The sequence below is a fragment of the Mastacembelus armatus genome, chromosome 12 (assembly GCF_900324485.2).
Source record: "Mastacembelus armatus chromosome 12, fMasArm1.2, whole genome shotgun sequence".
In the NCBI taxonomy this organism is placed as follows: Eukaryota; Metazoa; Chordata; class Actinopteri; order Synbranchiformes; family Mastacembelidae; genus Mastacembelus; species Mastacembelus armatus.
The window spans coordinates 12,512,682-12,540,378 of NC_046644.1; the positions used below are offsets into that span (position 1 = coordinate 12,512,682).

At 39.1% G+C, this 27,697-nt stretch overlaps 1 protein-coding gene across 1 annotated transcript; it reads left to right on the plus strand.

Annotated features, from left to right (window-relative positions):
- Positions 1–293: 293 nt before the first annotated feature.
- Positions 294–27,108, plus strand: uhrf2 (ubiquitin like with PHD and ring finger domains 2). The gene is made up of 16 exons (XM_026297407.1): positions 294–446; positions 7,432–7,827; positions 9,504–9,823; positions 16,813–17,031; positions 17,299–17,408; positions 17,501–17,687; positions 18,251–18,374; positions 20,329–20,436; positions 20,643–20,747; positions 20,858–20,964; positions 21,468–21,630; positions 21,871–22,008; positions 22,173–22,407; positions 22,664–22,812; positions 23,122–23,220; positions 23,310–27,108. Exons 1-16 carry the CDS (start codon positions 294–296, stop codon positions 23,454–23,456), a joined length of 2,760 nt encoding a protein of 919 aa, XP_026153192.1. The 3' UTR covers positions 23,457–27,108.
- The last annotated feature ends 589 nt before the right edge of the window (positions 27,109–27,697 follow it).

Sequence of the window (27,697 nt, forward strand, 5' to 3'; positions counted from 1 at the left end):
TGTAGGCCTACAGTCGCAGTTCAGGATGTTTTTTTCTACATTAAAGTGAGAGCGGTGCCTTTAACTGCAAACTGTGCTCTCTTAAACGTTATTTCGCGAGATTTGCTTGGCGCCGCGACCTCATGTGAGACACCTCCTGCGCGAGCCAGTCCGACGTTACCTCTGCAGAGGAAAACGCAATGGAGCCGTGAACATTTTTCATTTCCATCTCCTCTGACCACTGGAAAACAATATTCGCGTCAAAATACCGCCTCATCTGCTGTTTATTTCAGGCGTAACAGGGCGGTGCAACAATGTGGATCCAGGTTCGTACTATAGACGGGAAGGAGACGCGAACCGTTGAGGATCTTTCTAGACTGACCAAAATTGAGTCTTTACGGTTGAAAATACAGGACATCTTCAATGTAAGCCCACAACAGCAGCGCCTCTTCTACCGAGGGAAGCAGGTAAAGCCAGTTTTTGTGTCACACCGTCATGCAACAGTCGGTTTTTTTTTTTTTTTTTTTTTTTTTTTTGCATTTGCAGGGTTTAGTGCTGGTGGTGAGTGAGTGGTCCTCTGGTGTTGTAGCCGTGTCGGACCCATGCGAGCTTCCTGTTTTGGTTTCGCCAATAATTCTTGCGCAAGAGTACGCAGTGTGCCAGGTCCTGGGAGAAAACGGTGATATTACACGGATGCACGCTCACAGTGCGGATCCGTTTCATATTGTTTGTGCTGGTGCTGAGGAGACCTGCGTGCAACAAATGTCTCTCCACCGTAGACATGTTTGTTTACATTACCGCAAGAGAGAAAAGAGAACATCACCCTCTGTTCCCAACAGGTAGACCGAAGTAATGGAGTGCAAACATCCCGCATCACTCAGCGATCTGCACTTATTTAACTTATTTATTGCACATGTATGTTAACCAGCGTCCTTAAAAATGTCTAGGCACACATTTCCTTTATTTGGCTTTGTAACATGTGGCAGCAGTCGCTCTGAGCTGCACCGAGCCCATGGGGGAGCCATCATGCTTGTGCATGTGCTGTGATATGATGATGATGTTATTGATAATTTGCAGGAGGAGGGAACTCTCTTGGCTCCACGTGCCCTGACATCTAAAAGCAAGTGTTGTGTTGGTGTCACTAGTACGACGCACACCCTGGAAAGTGAGGAGAGACAGGGCTGTGACTATGCGCACCCGTCCTCCCGTGGCCTGCCAATGCGTTCATGCACATATAACTCACAGATATTTGTATTTCGTTCAGGATTGTCTCCAAACATTAAGCCTTAATTATATACCATATGCTTTGATTTGCAAAGCAGTAATGCACAGTCAATATGATGCATGCGCCAAACATAGGTTTTTAATCTTTCCTCACCTTCAGTTCACATTTTAACTTTGGGTTTATTACACTGATCATAACAACGTTTTTAAATTTAAGATACTGTGATGTGCAGTTGTCATGTCTGTTTGACGAGGTAAGATCTGTCTTCTCCATTATATTCAAAAACAAATATATATTTTTTTAATTTGTACATTTTTTAGTTTCTAAAAAAAGCCACTAATTTAAGATGATCAGCATTTTTGAGTATTGTTGTAAATGTTGTAATATTGATAATGGTAATCCCATAATAAATATTATGTACTACAGTACAGTATTAATTTTGTTGACACCCAACATTTTATGATATGGATCGAATCAAGCGACTTACATTGAATGATATTGCATTTTCATATAATTTCCATGGTTTTCAGTCAGAAATATGTTATTGCAATTTCAAAATTACTCATTATACATGTTACAGTGTAACCTAAAACATTTGTAATACAACAAAACATCAGTGCTCAGGAACAAATGCGTTTGAGCCAGTACCACAATGTTACTTTATCTTTGAGAGAAAACTAGTGCAAAAATCAAGTTGAGACTAAAACAATGTGTCTTTCGGGTTAAGGCTACAATAAAGCTGGAATATGTAGTCATTGTCCTGATGGGACAGCAATTCCACACACTGTTAAATCATGTTGTTTTAGAAATGTGATGATTGATATCTTACTGTGAACAGATGTTGGTGTAGCTTTTTTTCTCTCCCACATACTGATTGAAGCAAGTTTGCTGTCATTGAATAGACACAACACACATGTGCATGCACACAAACACTGGTGCTGTAACTGCAGCTTTTTGAAGTAATAGATACAAACAATAGTTGGAAAATTTATATCCCAAACCCTCAGATGTAGTGCTGTGTTATGCCAAGAGCTCAATCTGAACAAAAGTCTGTATCATTCACTCTTTGTGTTCAGTTTGTCAAATATGCGAACGTGCAGTACATAAAGTATATAAAAGACAGGAAGACCGACCCACAGTATATTAATATGTATGATATGGGAAAGGTTATTGAAAGCCTTCATCCCTAGCAGTTGTTCTTCCATCAGTAATAAGCAGACAATGTATACTGCTGGCACTATGATTTATTTAGTATTTTAGCATAACATTACAAAGCTGATATTAACACGGCATGACTCAGCCAGGCATGTAAGCCCCCAGGAAGCAAACAGCCTACATAATGTGTTGATCTCACTTTTTTTTTTTCATTTAGTCATGCGTTTCATTTTTCGTATGTGTCATGCGGTATTACAGATCAAGAAATTCCTTTATAGCTGGTTTTCTCATTTTCAAGTTGTCTAGCTTACTTCCTGTTGTGTAATTAGATGACAATGAAATCTAACATATGTAGATTTTGAGTCATGCAGGCTGTGACGGGTTGATTTGCCTCTCAGTTGGTGTGCCGTATAACCTGCAGGACAGAACAAAGAAGTACTTCAGCAACTCTAAACGATTTTTTTTCAGGAAAACAATGGTTTAGTTGGCAAATCTAATAATGGGAAACCATTATGAAGGAACGCGATGAGGGATTAGATATTAGGTAGACTAGTTGTGTTGCACCAGTGCTCCCTTTCACTTGTAAATTCATTTTGTTATTCTGAGCGTTTTTCCTGAAATCAACACAGATGTTGTGTAAGGTCAAACACTGTTCAAAGTTCAAAGCAAGACTGCTCCTTTAAATTTAAGAATGGGATCAACAGTGGTAGATGCATTGTAGTAAATTTATATTTGCTTTGTTAACAGTTATACTGAAATTGTCATGGACTGTCAGAGCTGAGGTTGCAAAGGCTGAGTCCATGGAGTGGCTCCTGTATTTCCTTCATTTCACTGGAAAATACGTGGGGAGGGTTGATTAGGGGATTTCCATCTGTTAAGTAATGCAAGGAATGAGCCGCTGACACACAGCGTATACTAGCTAGTGCCCTTACATGCATGCAGTGGTGCCTGCGCTCTGTTAGGATTTAGACTCGCAGCAGAATAACTCAATCTAATTCCTTTTCAAAATGGCGTCTTGTTTTTCCCTCCAGCTCACTGCGCACGCTGCCTTACCAGTTCAAAGTCATGCTTGCCCTTCAGTCTGAAGGGTATCAAACCAGCAGCCGCTCAACTTTGCCCTTTGTTTCTTTTTTAATGTATTTTTTTCAACTTGGCTATGTACTCCTCGTGTCTCTGTTTCACTTTGAACACCTCGTCTCATGTCACTCACATTCACAAGCAAGCTCACACACTCTGTACACTGTCCATGCGGCCTTTCTGCTCAGCGCCCACACTCACTTGAACTGTGGATTTTTCATTTACTAATTCTAAAAATTGTTTGGCCTGTTTATGAAGTGGCTTAAACTTCAGCACATACTGCATCTGTGTGTTTCAAACATAAGGTTGTAGTTGCAGCAACATGTTTCATGTTTAAATGGTTGGCTGTCTTCTACTGTTATCTGTCGCCTGTTGTTGGGCTGTAGGAAAGCTTTACTAGCTTGCCCCCCCCTTCACACAGATATTTGTTTTGACCTAGATATCACTACAGTTTGACTAAACAATACATGCACTGATGTTTAGCTGCTTGATTGCTGTTTTTTAACATTGATAAAATGTAGAATTTCATAAAGCATATCAATTGAAGCTGGCTGCAGCCATGCATGTGAACAGTCACACATTCTTTGACAGATCAGCCGACAAAGAGGGAAGACAAAGCGAGAAAGTAAACCTAGACTACAATTGCAGGCTAACACTCCCACGTTTTTTTTTGTTTTTTGTTTTTCTTTCTATAGTTTAGCCACACCTTCTCATAGCTCATAGTAGCTTTAGCTTTCTTGTTGGTCAAATGTCCCCCCCCCCCCCACTTATCTTCAGTTGTAACCTGTATTGGAAATAATAGGGACAGCTTTTTTTTTTTTTTTTTTTTTTTTTTTTAGCTCAAATTGCCATCAGACCTTCCAGGCTAATTGTCTCAAATTTCTTAGGCTTGGCTTTTAGGATTTCAGGATAATAAGCAGATTTTTCTTAGAACACGATTGTGTTCTAATGTATTTCCAAACTTATTGACATCTTATTTAACAGATAAACACTGCAGTTAAATCTCTGTTTGGATGATTAAGGTTGTTTACATAATTACTGTTTGTAAACACTTGAGTGAATCTATTTAATTTATGAGCAAGAATTCACATATAGAAAACCAAATACTGTTTATATAAAGACATATGTAAATAAATGTATTTAATTTAATATAAAATATAAAAACAAAAAAAACAGCCTTTGTCACTCTTGAGGTAAGTCATGGTAATTAGCAGTGGAAATTCTTGGAAAAAGGTAGAGTGACTGTGCAGAAAGATGGATAAAAAACAAAGATGGAAGCTTTGGTAGATGGCAGGCTCACAGACACACCCCATCATTGTTTGTCATTGTTTTTGGAAATATGACCTATTTTGCTCAGCTCTTTGCAAAGACGGGCTGTCAGTGGAGACAAGGGCGAAGAAGAAATCGTGGAGAGGATTGGACGGCCTGCCTGAGCAAACGAGGTTAATTTCTGCCCCACTATGAAATCTCCTCTCAACCAACAGAATAAGTCTGGCTTGGGTTTCACACCTTTAAATCTCTTTTTAAAACTATGTGCTGATATTAAATGAGCCAGTGTGAATTCTGGGCTTATTCTTTTAGATCCATTATTTAATGACTTAATGTATTCTATCTTTGTTATGGAGAGATTGACACTAAACAAGTGTTATTAAGTTTCTTGAATTTCAGAATGATTTCTGCATTAAGAGCTTTTAAAGCCTTAAAGTTATTCCCATATCATGATATGATCTGAAAGACAGTATGGTTTAAAATCTGGTCTCAGTCTAAATGTTCAGCCACAGGTCTTTAGCTTGCCTGTTTGATGTTCTTCCTGACATTACACTTCAGTGCTCGTTACAATAAGAAATTAGTCTTTGAAAGACTGCCTGTCGAAATGCAACAGAGAAATTAGCTTTGTGGAGAGGTGTTAATTTTATTCCACTCAGCAGTGTGATACACACACACATGCAAGCACGCACACACAGCATTGCCGTGCCAAGGATTTTTGACTGTGATTTGTTAAAACATTTTGAGAGATCTTAAAATCAAGTGTCTCCGGTTTGTCTAAAGCTTTTTTTATGATGTGCGCTCGGGAGTAAAGTCTCCCTCTGGAACACTGAGTGTTTTACCGAGTCACATAATGAAGATACCAGAAGCAATGTGTTTTTTTACTGTGCTGCATAATTTATGATGAAGGAGAAAATGTCATCCTTGAAGACCTTATTCTTGATTCCATACTGCAGATCAACATGCCAGTATTTCTGTCAAAGAGACCTTGTCCTCCATGAATATATGGAGGACATTTCCATAACAGTGCCCGTACAGAAGGTAGTGTTTTGTTTTTAGGATTATTCATCTTATTGTCTATGTAGTATGTTTTCTGTTTATCTGTTTGTTGGCCTCACTTTTCTTGATGCAGTATCAAATAGCAAAAGACAGTAAAGGAGAGACAGTTACTGGGATTATACAGCGAGACAGACAAAGAATCGCTGAGATAGATACCACAGAAAAACAGACAGGTGAGTACAGCAACCACTGTATGGCTGTGCTTGCACCACTGCTCCTCTGATCTAAATTTCATGAGACTATTAAAAACAGGGAGGGATGGGGAAATTGTGCTTGCTCCCTCTACCGCTCTCCTCCTCGCTGTCAAATAATGAAGAAGAGAAGGGGAGCGCAGGCAAGAGTGGCGGCCATGCTCATCTCTTCAGCACAATGGGATTGTGGGGTTGAGGGCTGAAATGAATAGCTGATGTCTGTAATGAGTTGGCGTGCCTGCCATACGTTCCATTCCTAAGGCGGTAGCTGCACCACTGTATACTTAACAGTAGATCAGCTGTGATAGAAGCGTAAATATGGGTTTCTAATGGGACCTCATCTTTTTTTTCCCTTAAGTGCTTGTTTTCGACAGAACTATTTTCTGATTCCCATATTCTATGCCTGACAGGGTTGTGTTAACAGTGGCGGTGGTGGGTTGGTGTCGACAGAGATTGTATACATGATTCAGGTTCATGAGGTTTTGGGTAAGGGGTGCTCTCTTCTGGTTGTCATAGCAACCCAGTCATTTCTTTCCCCAAGCTACATCTTCTATCACTTTAATTCATGCATTGCATTCATTTTATTTATTTCTTGTCGAAAACCACATCTTGCAGTTCAGCTCAATTTGTATTGTACTGAATGAGTAAATGGCACTGCTGTGGATAATCAATAGTGCCAAGTAACAGCTTACCAATCATAATGTTGATTGTCGCACAATTTTTCATTCACTTAGAAAAAAAAATCAGTTTAACAGTTTACCTTGATGTGTGGTTAAATGCATTTAGCCAGCAGCTGAACAGTTGCTCTTTCTGTGGATTCTGAAGCCTTAACACCCCTGATGTATTTATGAATGTAGATTTATTTATTTATTTTTTTTGGAGTATTATGTGTGTATCCTAATGTCCTCTGCTTAGTGCATTAACAAAACATAGTTTTATCACTGAGCTCAATATTGTCTCTGCGTCATGTGTTCTTTGTTTGTCCTTAGCAAGCGGCCTCGTGTATTTTGCTGAGGATGCTTCCTGGTGCTCTGGTGTTCATTTCATATCACATACATTTCTGCAAAGAAAGAAATTTCAAGGAAAAAAAAATAATTTAAACAATATTTGTATAAGAATTGGACGTTTGTGTATTGGTTCAAACATGGTATCTTTGGGCCTGGTAAAATATTATGATTGGTTCACTAACTAGTTAACAGAAAATTATTATTCAGCTTTGTAATTATAATTATTATAATTATTGAACTGATGTTTAAAAATGTGAGCTATTTTAACACTTATTGTGAAGGGATACCTTTGGGTTTTATTGTTTTCAGTAAATTTCTGATTTGAAGACATCTTGAGTCTTGATATTTTATGGATTAAATTATAATAATTCTATACAAATAATTAGTGGATAAATAAAGTTTTTCATATTTACATCTGTTTGTGGTCACATATTTCAGTGGCTTTTTAATTCATTTCATTTTAATTATTTAGATGGAAGATGGCCAGACACTGTTTGACTATAACGTGGGTCTCAACGATATCATCCAGCTGCTGATTCGCTCTCAGACCGACCCTCCAGACAGCCCCGCCACCAAGGACTCCTCGGGTGTTGCCTGTAGTTCAGCTTCTCCCCCTAACTCCAAATCTGAAAGCCTCCACTCCTCAGCTCCAGTCTCCCCCACTGCTATGGAAAACTCCACCAATATAGACAATAACAGCAGCAGTATCACAACCAGCTCTGCTAACGAAACCAAGCCTGACACCAACGCTTCCAGTAACTCAGCCAGTACCAAAAATGGGTTCAGGTCCTCTAGCCCTGCATGGGACACCCAGCCTCCCACATCCAGCAGAAACACACTAATCAACCCAGGAATCGGTGTGTACAAGGTGAGGATGGGAGTAGGGAACCTTTTTGATAGAACAGCTCAGACTGCAGCCTACTTATGTGTCCTGGCTTGTGTGAGAGGGCATCTGTCAGTGCCTTCAGTATCTCACTTTTTACATTCTCTATCCATAGTTTTGGTAGATTGAGTGTACTTAGTTAGGGCTTAAATGATGCTGTTTGCATAAGGATTAGACCAACATGATGTTGAGTAAAATATGAATCACAATTTTTTTTTCATTTAAAACTGAAACACGATTTTTTACATTATTGATCAATGAAACATTATTTTTATCATTTTTACATGACATATTGTTAACTCTGTCAGGGGTAACAACAGGGTCTCTACAGTGTTACTGTTATTGTATATAATAGTGTTGGAAACATTTTTTTTAATCTTCACTGAAACACTCTTCTCAAGCCCGACTCATTGTATAATTACTGTCAGAGCTCTCCTTTGGATTTGTTTTTGAGTAAGTTTTCCTGTTCATCATGTGATATAATGCATTTCTGTTATTGGTTAACGTGGCTAAGCGAGAAACAGGTAGCACTGGGTTCGAGGCTATGGATCTCCCTGCTAATGCAAAAATGGCAGAATTATCTTCACATGAGAATGAGATCACACAGAGTCTGAATTGAGATCAAAAAAGATAAATCATGCAGCCCTAATAAGGATTAATGACATGCACACACGAGCATGTGGACTCTTCTTGCCAGGAAGGGAAATACCAAACCCAATATAAGAAGGTCTTTGCAACCGTATTACTAACTAACTGGCAAGTTATATATAAATAGACTAAAGTCAAATCGAAAATGTGCGTGTGAGCCTGCTATGTTCTTCTGTGTACTACTGAGCTTTGCTGGCTGTTTGACCCACATGTCTGAAAGTTATGTGTAGGACTGGGCTGATTTTAATGCATGCAGTAAGGTCAATACTGAAACTAAGTAAGTAACTAACTAAAATGAGTTAGTAAATTTGTGCAACTTTAATAATATCAGGGTTATGTGCATTTGCAGACTTTAAGTCTTCATATAGACTCAGGGTTCACAAAGGAACACAGCTAGTGCCATGAATGGAATGAATGGAGTGCATCTCAAACATTTGTGCACACAAGCATTCAAGATTAACTTTGTGAAACTCATTTAATGGCATAAAGAGAATTAATAAAGTGTAACTGATTTTTGTCTCAACCCATTTACTGCAAATTGCCTATAACTGATGTTACTCACATTACTCCAGTATTTTAATGAAGTCCTCTTCCTGTTGCTGTAGGTAATAGTTCATTTGTGTTGTCTAGCTAATCAATTTGCAGAAACTTTAAACTTGATTGAAACAGGACATACACCCTTTATCAAGAATGTTAAATTCTTTACCATGTAGAAAAAAAACACAACTATGACAAAAAAATAAATGAGGACAACATAATGTTTGTTATGGATTTCCTATTAGTTTCTGAAAATTCATTTTCAAACAGCCCTAACAGCTACAAGAGCTGGCTGCCCATATTAGGAAAATATTGTTTAAAATACAGTAGTCTGTGTACTACTTTCATTTAAAGTATGTGATACCTATATGTTGTAGCAATTTAGCTAAAACATGCAATGTTGGACATTTCTTTAAACAAAAAAAAGATAGGATCAGAAGAGGCCAGGTCTTACATATGTGTTTTTATCTCCTTAGATTAACGAGCTGGTGGACTGCAGAGACGTCAGCATTGGTGCCTGGTTCGAAGCTTGCATCGAAAATGTGACACGCGCACCCAAAGGACAGATAACACCCACCAAGGGCAAGGTGGGTCGGCCCCCAAAAAGGACTAATGGAAAGCTGGAGGTCGAGCAGGGACAGGCCCACAGCCAGAGCCAAACTACAGACACTAACAGGAATAATGTTGTGTTAAACTCAGAGAGTAATGGAGCCTCCACCTCTCAGACAGACTCTACAGCAACCACAGAGAGCAAGGAGAGAGAAGAGGACGTAATTTACCACATTAAATATGACGAGTAAGTAAGGGCTTATTATGTTGGGGAACGTTGTGGCTGCAACTGAGCTGATTTTGGTTGCAATGGTAACAGCATCATCACGTATTTCAATGAAAGTGCACATTGGAAATTAGATTTTCACAGTGTAGAAGAGATCTGCACAGTGTTAGTGCAGCAGCATTTTGGGATGATTTTCAGTGCTGTGCCTCCAGCAGGACAGTGCGCATGTGTGCTTTCTTTGTTGCATATGTGTGCACAGCAGAAAATATGGTTTCATTCTCGCCAGTTTTGCCCTTGTTAAAAATGTGTTTATTTAAATGTTCACAAAACATATATACATGTTTTGTGTGTGCGTGTGCGTGTGTGTGTGTGTGTGGTACTAGTTGCTGCAAGCATCAGTATCAGTAGTGTGGCCACTGGGAATTACAGCCTTTGCGTTCTGGCAGACTGAGGTTTGGGGAGAGGAGGTTTGTGTAGCTGATGCTAGAATTTGGACTCTATCTCTTGCACCCCCCCCCTCCCTTTTCCTGCAAATTCATTCAGAAGCCGACGTTTCCATGGTAACTCATGAGTTCTCAGGAGCATTATTTCTTTGCTTGCCTCCTTCAGCTTTGTCTGTAATTGCTGTGAACTTGCCACCGGTGAGACATAGCCTCCTTGCTGTGTTTGTCATTGTGTGTGTATGTGTGTGTGTGTGTGTGTTTCTGTCATGGAATACTGTGCCACAAAAACTGTATCAAGGGTTACTGAGCAGTAAATGTGTGTTTTCTTGCCGACAACATTCCCATTTGACACTCCCAAAGACAGCTTGTCTAACATACCTTCTTGATTTTTGCCACCAAATGCATAGTATCCTTCCCTATCGTGAGCTTCATTTCAGGTTTCTTTCATCATTTTGCTTGCCAATGAAAAGTGGAGGATGTTTAAGATTACTCTGACTTCCCACGCACACATATACTTGCCTGTAAACACCTGCCTGCAAAATCTTAAGAGAGTAAACCAGTATAGTATATGAAATAAACCGCCATATTTTTGCATGAAGCCTTTCTGGACAGCAATTCTACAGAATGTAATGAGCCACAAAATTAAACTAAAGGGGGCAATATGTCGGGAGAATCTCCTCTGTGCTGCTCCCCAGTACTGTGGTGGTACTGTATTATATGTGCGTTGCGCTATAACAAGACTCTCAGATATGGTTTCATCTTGGCTGAGTCTTTGGCTTATGCCAAAGACTCTTGTGGAGAGAGTAACAAATGTAGCCATAAACTGGGCAACTGGACAAAAATGACTGTAACTTTCAATTTATGCTGAGGCAGAATTCATTTTTTTGGAGGCGAAGGGTATATCTGTCACTTCCAAGTGATTTTATAGATCTTATTAGCACTCAGAGATTTAAATATGATCGAATAGGAACAGTTTGATCTACTAGGATGTACCCAGAGTTTACATAATCCACATATTTGCAGGGTTGTTAGGAGCATTGACAACCCCTGCTCTGAGAGCTCAGCACCATGATACAATACATTGTTATATGTCATGGTGCACAGGTGTAATATTAATTAATTGTGAATATAATCTAAACATTATTAATAATGTTTATAATGCCCAAATTCCATTTAACTGGTTCAGTTTTATGGTTCTAGTACTGTACGTGCTGGCTCAGTCTCACAGTATCATGACTTACCTGGACACTAGAATAGAACATAGTGAAAATATAGACTGTGCTTTTCATACGGTGACAGTCAAAATGTCCTTTGTGATAACGCCCTATGGAAACACAGAGTGGGGCAGAAATTCACACTTGATATTTAGATATTTAAAACCAAAATCAGTGTTTTGGGAAGATTGTACCTAAAAGAGGGGCTTTAGTGCCGCTTAAATGGGCTCGGCTCTGTCTTCTAATTAGCAAAGATCCACATATGCACTGGAATGGATCTCACCAGCATTTAAAGCTGTGGCAGTCGGCCTGCCATTATCTGAGCATAGCTGCTACCTGGGTGCAGCTAATAGAGTTTTATCTGCTGCAGTTTTATTTTTTGGGGTGTTTCTTCACTCACTCACCCATTCTCTCTTACACAGAGCACTACTATTGTTGAGTAGTATTTAGCTTTTAACCAAAATACTACATACTGATATTATCCTGTTACAGTTATATTAGTATAAGCATATATACTGGCAGAGAGACAGTCTAGTAAATACATTTAGTGTCATTTTACTGGGACAGGGTGCTTTATAGGCTTTTTTCACTAGAGACATTTTTGAAACATATCAGAGTAGGAAAAGCCCAATTGTAAAAGAAATGAATGCTGCATGAATTCAGTTTAGGTGCTGCAGGTGTATGCAGCTACTGCATTGTTATTAGTAACACCTATTGTTTTTTTAACTTGGAGAAGTCACATTGTCTGCTGTGAAGGAGGTTCGTTCAACTGTAAAATCCTGCCTCTACATTTGTCACAAGTGTGTGATTACTAGGCAATTCATCATTCGTATCTGCTTGTCCTGTGGAGGATTGTGGTTTATGTGTGAATTCATCTCATTCTTGGATCACACTGTCTTTTACATTAGTACTACCAAAGTCAAAAATGTTCAAAAATTACATTAATAGCTTTAATAACTTAAAAAAATATATATATATATACATATATATATATATTTATATTTATAATATAGATTGTTTTTAGTGTTAAAAAACTTTCCCATGACATTAGAAAAACAGGATTCAGGCTGGAAATCAGTAAATTGTCTTTAACACCTGAAGTTGTGTTCTCCACCTGACTGAGCATTATTAGTAATTTAGATGTGTATTTTTAAAATAATCCTAGCTTCCCAATTTGCCCTCAATTACTTACATAGCCAAGGTTAAGAGACACTGCAGTCACTTTCTCTCATTATTGTGCAGCAATTATATTCAAATAGCTTTTTTAGTGTCAAAGTATTTCTTACTCAGCTGCTTATCAGTAAATGGAGGATGTCTCATTTTCTCTGTTCCCTTTTTTCTTCTTTATAGGGACTTCAACTAAGCACACAAAGAGCTAATGGTGGTTTCATAACATAAGAGACTGTAAGAGCTCTTCTGTCGATAAGTCATGTTGTCTCAATTTCACAACTGATTAAATGTTTCTAAATTTCATTTAGATACACCATGTACTGATAGCAGTGTTGACATGATTTTGTTTTGTTTACCTTTTCTGAGCCTGGAAATCATTCTCCCTTTTTACCACAGCTCTAGGGTAAGTTATACTTGTAATACCAGGATTTGGGTCTAACCACTGGGACAGTGTAGGCAGAGACTCACAGAGAGTATGTGTATCTTAGTAAAAGTCCCTTATCCAGCAACATCTTCCAAACTAAAATTAGCTAACCTTAAACACCATCAACCACCACAAGTTTTTGGTCATAGCAGACTAAGTGAGGTTGTAGCAGTGAGACTTCTGAGTGTATTTAGCTGTGCCAAGATGAATCTGACTTTTTAATTTTTAATGTGGTATTTCTTCTTTCAAATGTTGCATAGCATCGCTTACCATCTTACAACTGTCCAAAAGTAGTTTGAGGGACATTCAGATCAAGTGAAATTAATGGTGCGACCGCCGCACACCATACATTTGGAATGAACTTGAAAGCAGAATCCGTAGAGAATAGCCTCCGCCCATCAGCCGCAAGCAGTTGAAGTATGATGTTTCTTGTTGTATGACTGCCAAAATGTTTGGCAGCTGTTGTCAGGGCCAGAATGATCCAGCATGGTGTAAATCAGTGTTTTGTCATTTTATATTCCAGGTCCAAACAGAAATGTCATTTACAGCTGTATTCTGAACACGTCTGAATGGGAGTCATAGTTTTGAATTGGTCAGTGTTCATTATGAGTCGGTGAGTCTGGGCAAAACTAAAATTTAAAGTGCCTAAGTAATATTGTAATTACTGTATTTACTGCAACATGCTTGTTTTGTCAGATGCTTGGAAATGTACCTAGACAAAACTAGCACAGACTTTCTAAAGCATGAATCATATTGTAGAGCCAGAAGCCTAAGTTCAGTTGAGACAGTAGACCATTGCTTTACCCCATTAAGATATTTATAGTGCATACATTATCTGATTCGGTTGTTTTTACGTGTGTATTAAAGGAGTTAAATTGTATTCTCTCATTGTAGGTCATTGTCTGTCCTTAAATATCTACACTGACAAAATGAATCTAAATCCTTACTTTTTTAAATCACACTATTCATTTCAGCCAAAAACATGTTTAGCATTATTATTTCATGTTATTTATTTTTCTGGTACCTATGGAAGTTGACAAACATTCTTCTGAAGCTGTGTAGACAGTCTGGGCTTGTGTGGTCTTAACTTGGGTAATTCTACTCCCCTCGTGTGGCCTCTGTGTTACCCTTCTGGTCATGCTGTGCTCCATTGTGCTTCATGTGTGTGTGTACACATGTGTATCTTTGTGTGTTTGTGTTGCCTGTATTGTATTCACCCCCACCCTACAATACCCAAACCCACAGTAATCCCTTGGTCCTAAAAAAAGGAAATCCCTCTACTGTGCCCTAGTCTATTCTTCGCAGGAGTCTGTTGCCTCTGTAGGCCTGCTCCAGGCTTAGAATGTGCAGCATAGTCTTACAATTAACAAGGCAAGCATAAGGGGAACATTTTGACATGTTGATTATTATGATTAACATTGGTCATTTTGAACCTGAGCAATAAGCAGTGTCTGCGTCATTGCTGTCTGAGACGGTACCCAGTTTAGACTCTGCTTTCCCCCGAAAATGCAAACATGTGCTGCTTGTTCATGCACGCAATTCCCTTCTTCTCCCTTGACCTTCCACTGTGTGAATGGAGCTGAGTGTTCAGGCTGTTGTGCAGTTAAACTAAAGTGCTAACACACTGTTCCTCTGTAAGCATAATTCCAGTTATTAGCAAGCAAGTAAGGTGCCAATCCATCTCAGAGTCTGGCCTGATTCTGACAGTTTAATGATGATTGGCAGGCAGGAAACCTGTGCAATTAACCTCGCTTCATCCACTCCAAGTTTCTTATGTAAAATATTTCACACTTACTCAGATCTTATTTTTGGGAAAATAGAGACATTTTAAGTATGCAGAATGTGTTGATGCTCCTGTATGGTAAATATGAAGCTGCGGCCATGGTTAAATTAGCCTAAAGCAAAGACTTAAATGGCTAGTTTCACTATCTCCAAAAGTAATCGATTGACTACCAACTCTGAAGATAACTTGTTTACCAGGGTTATGTGCTGGACTATGTCTAGAAAACATTTCCTGTAGTCTCTGTTGGTTGTCTGGTAACCTCATCTGAAGCTGAAGACTACAAGACCAGCATTGTTATTAAAAGCCAAATATGCATATTTCTTAAAATGTTGAACTATTCCTTTAAAAGACCTATCAGTCAATTTCAGTGAGGTGACAGTTTTAAATCATGCCAATTATTTCTGAAATTTACCAAACTAATCCGATTTTGCAGTTCATTCTTGGTTACATTGCAACAAAATACTATATACTGATGTTCATATTATTTATAATGAATGTATGTGGTCCAAAGACTTAAAACCATGAAATAACTGAAACTTAAGCTATGCGGTTGTTTGTTCAACCGTACTGTGTCATTACTACTGTGCGCATTTGTTTGTATTGGCTCTTGGTCATCTTTAGTCAGCTCTACTTTGCTCACTAAGCTGCTGCTGATTGGTGCAGTGGGTGCTACTGTTCCCAGAAATTGTGCTAAGGATGCATGTAGGGTGCATGACTCAGTCATGATCAACACAGAGAGGAGTTTTCTTTTCTTAAACTTCTGACCTGTTACAGTAAAGTGTAACTGTTACGAGAATTATGATATTTTCTGTTCTGTTTTGTTTCTTTAAAACAACAGCTGCAGTGGGGGGTTCCTTGGAAAACTTGTAATTTAGCAAAAGAATGTGGAGAATGCTGTGCATTGATTCTTGTCTATGCATACATTTTGCCCATGGCGGTATGGTTGTTGTATTAAATTTGGGGGGGGGGGGCATTGTGGTGAAAATCCATCATAATCCTTAGCTTCAAAAACCCAGTCTGAAAGCTGTTGTGTGCAAATGTCTCATGGTATGTCGAGGCGAGTCTGAAAATCTGCTGTATGCAAATGGGTTGTGTTTTACAGATGAGAATGATGCAATTTTTAATTCTTTTAGTTTTATCTTTCAAACTGTGTAAGGAAAATAACAAATGTTGAATTAGCACTGAACAATCAATGCATACATTTAAATCCACGGGTTATTGGCAATAGTAATTTTGGCTTCATTTCACTTTCTCTAGTCTGGTTTCAAGCTTGTATTCCCACCTTGTATTTAACTAGACCTCTGGTTGAACCTTGTAACAAATTAAATTGCTGAACAGAAAATTTAATAAAGTGATAATGAATTAGGTCAAGAGATCATAACACTATTACTTGCTGTGCTTTTAAACTGGTTTCGTTTGCTTTCTGTATCAAACTCAGAGTGCATTTGGTTTTCTGTATTGTTGGACTATAGATTATTTTTTGCTTCTTTTTGCTTGTGTGGTTTTCTGTTGTCAACATGCATGGACTTGTATGTTCCTACACAGAGCGCAGACTTTATGCATTGAGCTACAGTTTGTGTCAATCTCTTTTTACAGAACACACTGTTCTCAGACTGCTCTCAGACTGTTCAATTTCTTTGCTTTCCAAGGTTTTTACTGTCCCAACCATCAGGACACAATTGATGTCAAGTACTTGGTGGCAAATCAGCCTACCATGTGACATGGGTAACAAGTGTATAAATAGGTGAACCTTTTTAAATTGCCCAAAACACATGGGCAGAAGTGTGGACTTCATGATTACATTTTTAAAAATCTCCTCTTTACAGATAAGAAACTCACCAGGAGATTGCAGCAGTTATTCTCGCGTGGACTCCTTTTCATAATAGATAAGACAGCAGTGTGAGAAACAGTGATCACAGAGATTATGAAGATTTTACACCCTAAATCCACTTTCGTTTCTCTTCCCTCCTCCCCAGTTACCCAGAGAACGGCGTGGTGGAGATGCGACCTGTGGATGTGCGGCCACGTGCAAGGACCTTGCTGCGATGGGACCAGCTCCAGGTGGGCATGCATGTGATGGTCAACTACAATATGGAGACACCAGATGAGAGGGGCTTCTGGTTCGATGCTGAGGTTCAGACCCTTAATCAAGCATCCCGCACCAACAAGGAACTCCGAGTCAAAATCCTCCTGGGGTGAGGATCGTCTTCTTAGGTGGGAGGGTGATGCATTTGGTGTACAGGGAAGATTGCAGTTTTATTTTCTTCTTTGTTATTATTTGTTGTTTTCATTAAAATAAAAATGGAATACTTCTGTGTGTTACTCCTTCTCATCTCTTTGTAAAAGTCACAGAAACACATTTTTTACATCTTCCTTTGATTTTCTGTTCTTGTGCTTTCATCTTTCTCTCTCTTACACTCTCTCACACTGTTTTATCTCCCTGTCTCTCACTCTTCCTCCAGGGGTCCTGGAGATGTAATCGGGGATTGTAAGGTTCAGTTTCTGGATGAAATCTACCAGGTGGAGAAACCTGGAGCTCGTGCACTCTCAGCTGCAGATGGACAGTTTAAACGTACGCACCAGGCTGCACACACTCGTACATAAATAGTGAAACCAGCGGAAAGCCTGAAATGATCAATTTTCTTTTCATGTTCTTCGCTCCAGGGAAGAGCGGGCCGGAGTGTAAGCACTGCAAGGCCGACCCTGATGCAGAGTGTCGATTCTGCTCGTGCTGTGTGTGCGGCGGAAAACAGGATGCTCACATGCAGCTGCTTTGTGATGAGTGCAACATGGCGTTTCACATCTACTGCCTCAACCCGCCACTTGCCACCATCCCAGATGACGAGGACTGGTGAGATAGATTGCAGCTCAAATTAACCACAGAATCCTGTGCTTCGCAGTCAAATTAAGAAGGCTGATTTAATTGTGTTTATGAGCTGAAGTGGATTTAGGCAGTAATTATGGGGTGATTGAGGTTGGAAATCAATATAAAATAATGACATAATGCAGTTGCAGGTGGAGGTTTATCTAATGGAGCAGCTTTGAGTGTCTCTCTGCCAAAAAGAAATTAGTGTGTTTTTTTTTTTTTTTTTTTTGTATTGTTTTTTGGCAGTTACTGAAAAGAGGATCACTACCCTCCATTTCGGTGTCTGGCATTATGTGTTGATTTATGCAGCTAAAACAGCGAACATGTGCAACTGTTGGCAGCGTTCTTAACCAACTGCTGTTTCTACTTTCTTAGTATACATTCAATATAAATGTTTTAAAATACCCTGTGCACATATTTTATGACATAAAAGTCAAAGGAAATATCAAATATAACTCAGTTTTCTTTATCTTTCTACCCAGACCTATTGTACACACTTATACCTGCCTATGTCCACAGAAATGATTTCCTCTTATTTTGCCCCATAGGTACTGTCCCACCTGTAAGAACGACACCAGCGAGGTTGTGAAGGCAGGAGAGAAGCTCAAAGCCAGCAAGAAGAAAGCCAAGATGCCTTCGGCAACAACTGAGAGTCAAAGGGACTGGGGAAAGGTAAGACCTAGGTACACAATCACCAGGTGGGCTGCCAGCTGCTCTTTAAGACTGAAATTAAATTTGAGCAGGAAGCCTGAGGGACGGTCTGTGGTTCCTCTTCACATTGCCTGGAAGGAGCGAAGGCAGTGTGCTTAAATATGAAAAAGCAGGTTGTGTCAAAAGTTTTTTGGCAACATATACTTATCCAAATTTTCCTCAAAAGTCTCCCATCAGTGAAATGCCAAACCACTTAAAATGTCCTTCAGTCTCTTGTACTGGGGCACGTTGTATGCTGAAGAGGCCGGCTCGGTACAAGGAGGCAGAAGAAGCATTTTCTTTTTCTACCAAATCTACCTGTAATTAAAAAATAATCACAGCACAATCAGATTCCTCAGCATGCTTGATAATCATGCCAGCATTTTGAAAGACTAATTTTTTTTTCATGTGGGAGTGGTATTTTTAGATGTAATCACTAGAAACAGAGTTTGTCTGCAAGACTACACATTGTCATTTGAAGTTCAAACATTATATTTACACATAAACCTTAATAATGTTGTGTTTTCATCACTGCATTATGGTCCAAATGGAAATGGAACAAAATTGGTTAATAAAAACAAGAATCTGAATCAAATCCTTCCCAGGACTAAATTTTGAAGCCAGGCACACACATGGCATGATCAATTCTTACCAGAGTGCGCACCCTCCTGTCCATGTCTCTCAGCTTTATACTCCATACCAAGTGTAGCCGCTTTCTTTGTCTGTTTGCCCATGGTTCTGCTCCTTCCTGAATGTTGTAACTCCTTACACATTCAGTGTGTCTCAGCCAACTGTCTGAAGGGCCACTTTACCTGTTTGATTAAGCTGCATAAATGTACCATTCAACATAAATCTACACCACGGTAACATATTGTTTTTCATTCATTCAGTGTATTACTTACACCACTGGGGCTTTTTTTTTTTTTTTTTTTACATTTCCTTTCTGCAAACTCATTATTTCTTTATTGCTTTTATATATTTAACAATTTATGTAGATAACTGTCTGTTCTGTGTTTTGTGGTGTGTTTGATGAGATAAAAATGGTTTGTTTCATGTGAAGAGTTTTGGGCTTGGGTACTTTGAAGCTCTGTCAGCATTGCCTGAGCGCACTACAACTCATTCTCTCAGATCAAATGAGAAAATCAGAGGTTTTGATCTAGTCGGTGTTGCTTAATATTTACTTAACTTTAGATCAAGCTCTCACAATTGATTAATCATGTTTGCATGTGTTACAGCACCGTCGCCTCACTTTTTCATTGTGCTCAGTAAAAACAATAAAATATACTCGTTCTCAGAAAAGGAGCCAGGAAGACAGCTGACATGTGTTTAAATTTGTTATAAAAAAACTATGTGTTTTAAGCTTGCTGTTCAATATTGTCCTCGGAGTATTCTCATGGCAACACTTTGAGATATTCTGTGGCTCATTTCCATCCTGTCCTGGCTGTCTCCCTGACACTCTGCTCCATGGTGTAATGTGAACAATGCCATTAAGCATGACTTAGCCACTTTCCTGGAACTGCCAATGGAAAATAACTCGTTTCTTTACCAGAATGCTCCCTTTCTCTGCGGACTAATTGAAAACAGTCTGGCTTATGTGTTTGGGTATACTTAAATGCCGTGAGTCACAAGCACTAATACTTGACTTTCACATTATCGCAGTTTTACAACCCTTAAAATAAAATGTTTTTCTTTGCTACAGGTTTTGTGTTCTCACTGTCGATACTCTCTTTACCTCGTAGATCTAATAATGATCACTCCTGAAAGTAAAACTCTCATAAGGCATTCACATGTATGGACTCTTTGTGGTGTTTTTGTGCACATACACCACCAGTCAAATGTTTGGACACATTTTACCATTGAATTGAATGAGAGAGCGTGTCCAAACTTTTGACTGGTAGTGTATCTTAGGGTCTTTTCTTTTTTGATGTAATTGCAGGGTATGGCCTGTGTGGGTCGTACTAAAGAATGCACAATTGTCCCTTCAAACCACTATGGACCCATACCCGGTATTCCTGTTGGAACCACCTGGAAATTCAGAGTACAGGTAATGCAGCTGTGCATTACATATAAATTAGGTATGCTATAGCTACTGAATGGGAAGAAAATCAAACAATTTTATATAGTTCTATATATTATATTATAGGTCTCCCATGTATCAACCTATAATTAGTTTATTATCAAAATGTGATTATGGTATATATATTGCCATTTTATGTTTATCAAAATTGTCTAAATATTATATCCCTCCAGGTGAGCGAGGCAGGTGTTCACAGGCCACATGTTGGCGGTATCCATGGGCGTAGTAATGATGGCTCCTATTCACTGGTGTTGGCTGGCGGTTTTGAGGATGAAGTGGTGGGTTGTTTGTGATTTGTCTATAGAGATGTTTTATTCTCGCAGTAGGAGGATTTTCCCGTAGGACTGTATGCGGATCACTTTGCTATGGTTTCTGTGATGTGCTGTAGGACCGAGGAGATGAGTTCACCTACACAGGCAGCGGAGGACGTGACCTCTCAGGAAACAAACGGATTGGAGAGCACTCTTTTGACCAGACCCTGACACATATGAACAGGTACAGCATTTTAAAGACAACATCCAACTACATACAGCGGGTAAAATAAGTCTCACCATTTTTCTCAGTTCAGCACTTATTTTACCCGCTGTACATAGGTTGGATCCCATAGGTATCATTTGTTAGTTCAAGGAGTACAGAAATGTCAACCATAGTGCAAATTTAATTAGAAAAATTATGATTTCATTTCTGGACCCTATTTTCTTGTTTTTCCTCTTTAATTTCTGTCAGGTTTGTCAAACTAAAGTGGTCAAACTGCCATATTAAAAAACATGCAAACAATGTTTTATCTGAGAACTGTTTTAGTTAGACCATTATATGCCAAAGCAGGAATTCAAATGAGCCTGATTGCTCTTATTGAACCTGATGAGCAATAGTAAAAAAGGTAAAGCTCTGTTTTTCTAAATAAAAAAGCTTCAGTGGATAATTCTTAATTTAAGTGATTATTCATCGACATGACTAATCCTCAGTCTTGGTAAACACTTGGATCCTGACTCCTGCAGGGCACTGGCTTTAAACTGTGATGCACCTCTGAATGACAAAGATGGGGCAGAATCCAGGAACTGGCGGGCAGGAAAACCAGTCAGAGTGGTGCGCAGTTCTAAAGGTCGGCGCATCAGCAAGTATGCTCCTGAGGAGGGAAATCGCTACGATGGTATTTACAAGGTACAGCCACATTTTTGCTTTATGTTGTAAACCAAGATCTACTTACTTTCAGTAAAGCTGCTTAAATTAAACACAAAGTAACACGAAGATGGGCTGTAAATGTAGGAAAGTTAATCAGTCCCAGAACTGTAAGACTTTGATTGCTTTACCTCACTTACTGGATTTAATTGTGCTTCAGAAGCCTTATAAACAGGTCTGAATTTCATGTATGAAATTTAATATTACTGTGTTTGAACATAGGTTGTAAAGTACTGGCCAGAGATTGGAAAGTGTGGTTACTTGGTGTGGCGGTACCTGCTGAGGCGAGATGATCTGGAACCAGCGCCGTGGACGCCTGAAGGAGTGGAAAGGATCAAGAAACTGGGCCTTGCTGTTCAGGTTTGACTACAAGTGCTAAACTTTTGTTGAACTTTTTATCTGTGTTAATTAAGTGATTTCTCATTAAATTACAGTCTCTTGTATATGTACTTCCCCATTTTTCAGATATGAAAATAAGATAGCAGTGAACTGCAGTGCTCATCTCTTTTCCTGTGTCTCTGCAGTACCCACCAGGCTATTTGGCAGCCATGGCTAACAAAACAAAGAAGGAGGCCTGTGCCAGACCTGGTCGCGGCGGCCGGAGTAAGCCCTATCCAGGCAGGGGAAGGCCACGGAGACAACGCAAGATCAAGGAGAAAGAGGAAAACCATGAGGAAGAGGAAGATGACCCGCCGATGGCCAGTGTGGAAGAGGAGGAGCCTCAAAGTAATGGAGAGAAGAAGACAACCGGAGATAGTGGTGGGTGCTTTCACAGTTGAAGCTCAAAGCAGGTCAGACAAGGTGTTGTGAGAAGAGGACAGGTGAGAACAGCGTTGGCAGTGAAACATCTTTTCAGATAGCTTGAAAATCACTAAAAGTTGGATCATATTTTTCCCTGGTATACAAAACTTTCAAACACTGTATGCTTGACAGCCAATTTAAAATTTTTACGATTATATTTTTTTCATCAAGAGTAGCTGCTTTTGTTTTACTCTTATTTGTGTGTCTTCACCAGAATCACCACCAGCAGCAGAGCCTCCCTCTAAACGGGTGAAGATAGAGGAGACCTTCCAGCTGTCAGAGCAGCAGCAGCAGCTGATCCGAGAGGACACAGCCAACAAGAAGCTCTGGGATGAAGCTGTGGAACACCTTAAAGAGGGCCCGGTATGAATCCAAGTACAAGCTGGCACTCCACCACATTTCAGGCTTTTTAATGCTGTATGCACAAAGCATCTCAAACAGCAGCCTCTTCACAGAGAACTCACTGAATGTCACTGATCCATGAAAAAAAAATCATCCCCCTTGCTCTTGTGATCTTAACAGCCTCAGGCAGTTTCCTCTTGATTTCCTGATTTTCAAACTAATCAGTCAGTGTTGTATCTTATGTTTCTTACAGGTTTCTATGTAGTGCAGTCTCAGTTTATCTTTTTTTTTTAATACTTTTTATGTCTTTCTGTCTGTGAACATCTGAAGAATTTCCTGCGCAAGATGGAGCAGATCTTCATGTGTGTGTGCTGCCAGGAGCTGGCCTTCCAACCCATCACCACTGCCTGCTCACACAATGTTTGCAAGGTGCAGTCTGAGAGGGCATTTTTACAAATACTACTACACAAATCCCCTGTCATTGTGTGTGAATTTTTCCCGGTGTCATCTCTCCTCAGACCTGTCTCCAGCGGTCATTCCGAGCAAAGGTGTACACCTGCCCCGCCTGCCGTCACGACTTGGGCAAAGACTACATCATGATCCAAAACAAGACGCTGCAGATGCTGCTTGACCAGTTCTTTCCTGGCTACAGCAAGGGTCGATGAGGTTGAAATAACATTTATAAGTAGAATACGTACATACACACACATAAGCATCCATTCTGTGCACCCACGTATACTGTCAAGTACCTAGAGCTCCACTTTAAAATCCGTTGCACACACATACTGTACTTACCCATGGGCAAATGTATATTGCATATACAGCCATTTATGTATACAATCATTCATACACAAACAACCTCAGTAGGGACTGACCTCATCCGTTGAGCTTGGACTGTCTCCATTAACATTACCAGCCTGAAATTCTGAAATTCAACAACAGACATTTTATAACCTCCTCGCTCCTCTTTACTTACAAACGCACAAATGGAGTTTCAAGTCATACTCTCCTTTGCCACCTCAAGATTTGAGTTCATTTTTATAGTTTTGCCTTGCACTGTGTTGTCCACTGCACATTGTTTGAGGGCAAATTTCTCCCCAGCAATATCTTGAAATCAGCCATTAGATTCCTACCAACCTGTTGGCATTTTGTGTACCATGTATGCAGTTTTACAGCGAAATACTGAGCTGAGCTGATTGTTATACTCTGCTGGCAAATAAAGGCGCTAGGTTAATACAGTAGTTAGGACTGGCACCTTTATAAGGTTACTGAGTACACACAGATAACATAACACCCTCTGCACAACTTTCAGTATGAGCAAGTAGGTCATGTGACTGAAGACAGCCAGTCAGAAACTAAGAGTTGGCTTTCCAAGGTAAAATTAGTCAAGAATCAAAATGCATTTGTAGAAAAAAATGAAGCACACAATATTTTATATCCCTTTAGCACTTTATAACTGACATGTGCAGCTAACGTGTTTTGTAGGTTAATCAGGAGCATCCTGCTAGCTGCTCATGTCTCTTGGAATAATGACATTGCTATGCTTTGAGCTAATAAAAATGTCTCACCAGGGGCGACTTTCAGTGCATCTGCAGAGAACAGAAATTGGCAGCTGTGTCCAGTTTGTTTTGTGGTGTTGGAAGATTTCTGGCCTTATTAAAGCCATAACTTTACATAATTACAATAAACAGGCATGACTCTCTCTTTAAATTTTATTTGAAGTCAAGAAGACATGGAATCAAGACATTATTTGAGTAATATACCAAAGACATGAAGTGTAGAGAAGATCATCTAAAGAAAGCCCAGCAGGTTAACGAAATATGCATTAAAAAAATGTCAGTTGAGGAATCATCCCTAATAATAAAATGTTTTCAGTATCCTTATGAATTCTCCAACAGAATGTTGAACTACTGCATTTTGTTTCAATTTCCAATCAGCTAAAAATAAATATACAAGATAAACAAAGATGTAGTATTGAATCTTACTTAGAAGTGCCAAGTAACTAACACTGTTCAAATAACTGATTCAGTATTAATGTTAACAGGTTTTCAGTATTTTTTCATGAAATAAGTTCTTACATCCTTATGCTTCATACAGGCTCTCATTTCTGGTTCCACTTCTTCAGTCAGACAACGTTAACTGAACCCCCCCCCGCACACACAGTAGATAACTATGACCTGGTATTCCTCTTTGTCTTCCAGAGAAGTATAGTAATGATGTAATGGAAATGAATGACGGTGATTTACATGCAGTGCTCTGAAACGTGTGAGGTGAGCTGCTTGCGCATTCATTTCAATTTCTCCTGAAAGGGCATACTGTGGTCGTCTCTGGTGTTACCAAGCAACCACAATCAAGAAGGACTTCACACAAAGATGGTTAGCATATATTGTTCTCAGCAGATATTCATCTACTATTGTTCCTCCTGTCACATTCAGTGTAATGTTCAGAGGAGAGCTTTGAGTATTCAGCATGATCTGCTTTCCTTTTATTAAAAAAAAAAAAGTAGTTTGAGTGGTTGCATGGCCAGGGATGGTGTGAGGTTCTTGTTGTCACATTAAAACCAGAAAATTGGGATACAGCTGTCTCATTTTCCTATGGTTAACCCTGGGGGAAAAAGCCACTGATTTCTATTACCTGACAAAGAAGTTCCAGATGAGCATGATGGTTAGAGGCTCCAAGATGTGCAGTGTTCCCCAATATGCAGGATATGGAAAAGAGTGCCTTGTAGCACAGACTGTCCAGTATTTAATGTTGGCATCCAGTGCCCACTTTCCTTATGATGTTATCCTATTTTCTTTTTTAATCAGTAATTTCCAATTATCCATTATCTATACTGCTTATCCTGTTTAGCCAATCCCAGCTGACACTGGGGCGGAGCGCGTGATCAGTGTCAGCAGCACAATTGAAAACGCCTTGGAGAACTTTAATTCTCTTACAAGTCTGAGCAAAACTGAAGACTATTTCTTGAAGTTATTGAAGTACAGTTTATGTATTTATTGATAGAATGTTTTAAATTTTTGCATTTTTTCGACCCATTTTCTAAACTGTTTTTTGATATTTCTAAGCTGCTCCTTCGTAGTACCACACAGTTAGAATAATGTGGTGACTGGAAAACTAGAGACGTGGCCCAGTTACAGTGTAAAAATATAACATGTACAGTTCACCACACCCTTATTTGTTCCGTTTTCATTTATCTTGAATTGGTGCATATTAGATCCAGTGCACCAACTTTTACAACCACTAATGACCAAATATTTTTTTGACAATAATTGCATGCATTGCTGCATACAGAGACCTCTATAGCCTGTGCAGTATTACATTATTAAACAGTATGAGAAGTCCATTTTCCTCGTTTTCCTTTTTCTCAGTGAGCATCTTTTCCAGTGCTGATATGGTACTTTAAAATGTCCACGGTTGGCAGGTCTGAAACAAAAACATCCAATGTAGAGAACATAGCAAACAGCAGAACCTCCGCACTCAACTGTGATCTAGACAGAGGTCAGGTGGCCAGATAAGATATCTGAAATAGTTTTGAAACATGAGTTTGTTTTTATGATGAAAATGTAGCCCATTGTTTACTGACACCGTCACATCCGCTTTTGCCTTTAAGGCAAACCGACGTTTTGTTTCAAGCCAAGTTTCTCACTAATCTGCAGATGTTCAGGTCGGAGATGAAAGCTGTCTCTCACAGCGATACAGACACTTCCTCCCCTTCCATTGGCGGGCTGTTTGTTTGTGGTGATGTCCTTGTTTCTGTTCATATCGTTCAGAATTTTTGTTTCTTTTTATCAACATGCAAGCACAAATGCTACTATGGTCTTTAAAGCTAACTGTGATGTGCATTACTTCCACTATTGTTCAATCTTGTTCAAAGATTATTTTCTTCCTGCATTGACTGGCAAAGCTAATAACCCTCCTTTCTTTCTCTGCTGTGACCTTTGCTCCCGTTCCTCTCTTTCCACTGTCTCCTGCCCTCTGTGAACCTACAGTACTAACAATTTTTAGACGTCTTGTGGACGCTTGGCTTCAGTGCTGTGTCGCTTTTATTTTGACTGCACTCTATTGAAGAAAAAAGTTTGAAAAATCCCATTTAATTTCCTAGAATGCTTAATATTATCAGTGTCTGTATGCCATTTTTCTACAGTTTTAGTTGCTTCTCTTCTGTTTTAATCGTCATTTTTTATGTGGCAGTCTCAAACATTTGCAGCATATGGCAGTCTGAGGAGTTTCATTGCTTCATATTGTGATCTGAAATTTTATACATGTCATAATACTTGATATGTACCTATTAAATATTTGGATTCCAGGAAAAATAAACAAATTCTCTTTTTTGTCCTGTATTTAACAGATGTCATCGGGCTAAAACGTTTTACTGCCGTTATTTTCACACCCAATCCCAAATGAATTCACTTTAGAAAATAGTAAGGTGTTCTCTCCACATTATATTTTCCACTGTTGGAGTCACGTATTTTGTTCTGATAGCTAAGTGTGGGATACTTTTTCATGGTTATGGTTTGTTGTTTTTTTTTTTTTGGGTTTTTTTACACAAGTGGTGAAATTCTTTTTCCCTTGTTTATTCCACTGCAAAGTTAAACATGGAGAGAGTTTTCTTTCCATTTCTTTCATTTCAAAAGGAAGTGGAGGGCATGAATTTTGTTTTATTTATTTATTTTTGATGAACACTTAATCTCTGGTATCCTCAGTAACTAAGCAGAGGAAATTACAAGTCTACAGCACACTACGCTATGGCTACATATAGTGAAACCCAAGGCCTCTTATGTCAGCTTGCCAGTAAATTGTCAGTTCTGCCCACTCATTACTTAGCCCCCACTTTCAAATATACTTTTTGTTATTATACAGCTTTAACATAACACAAGAAATGCACATTTGTCCATTAAATTCATAT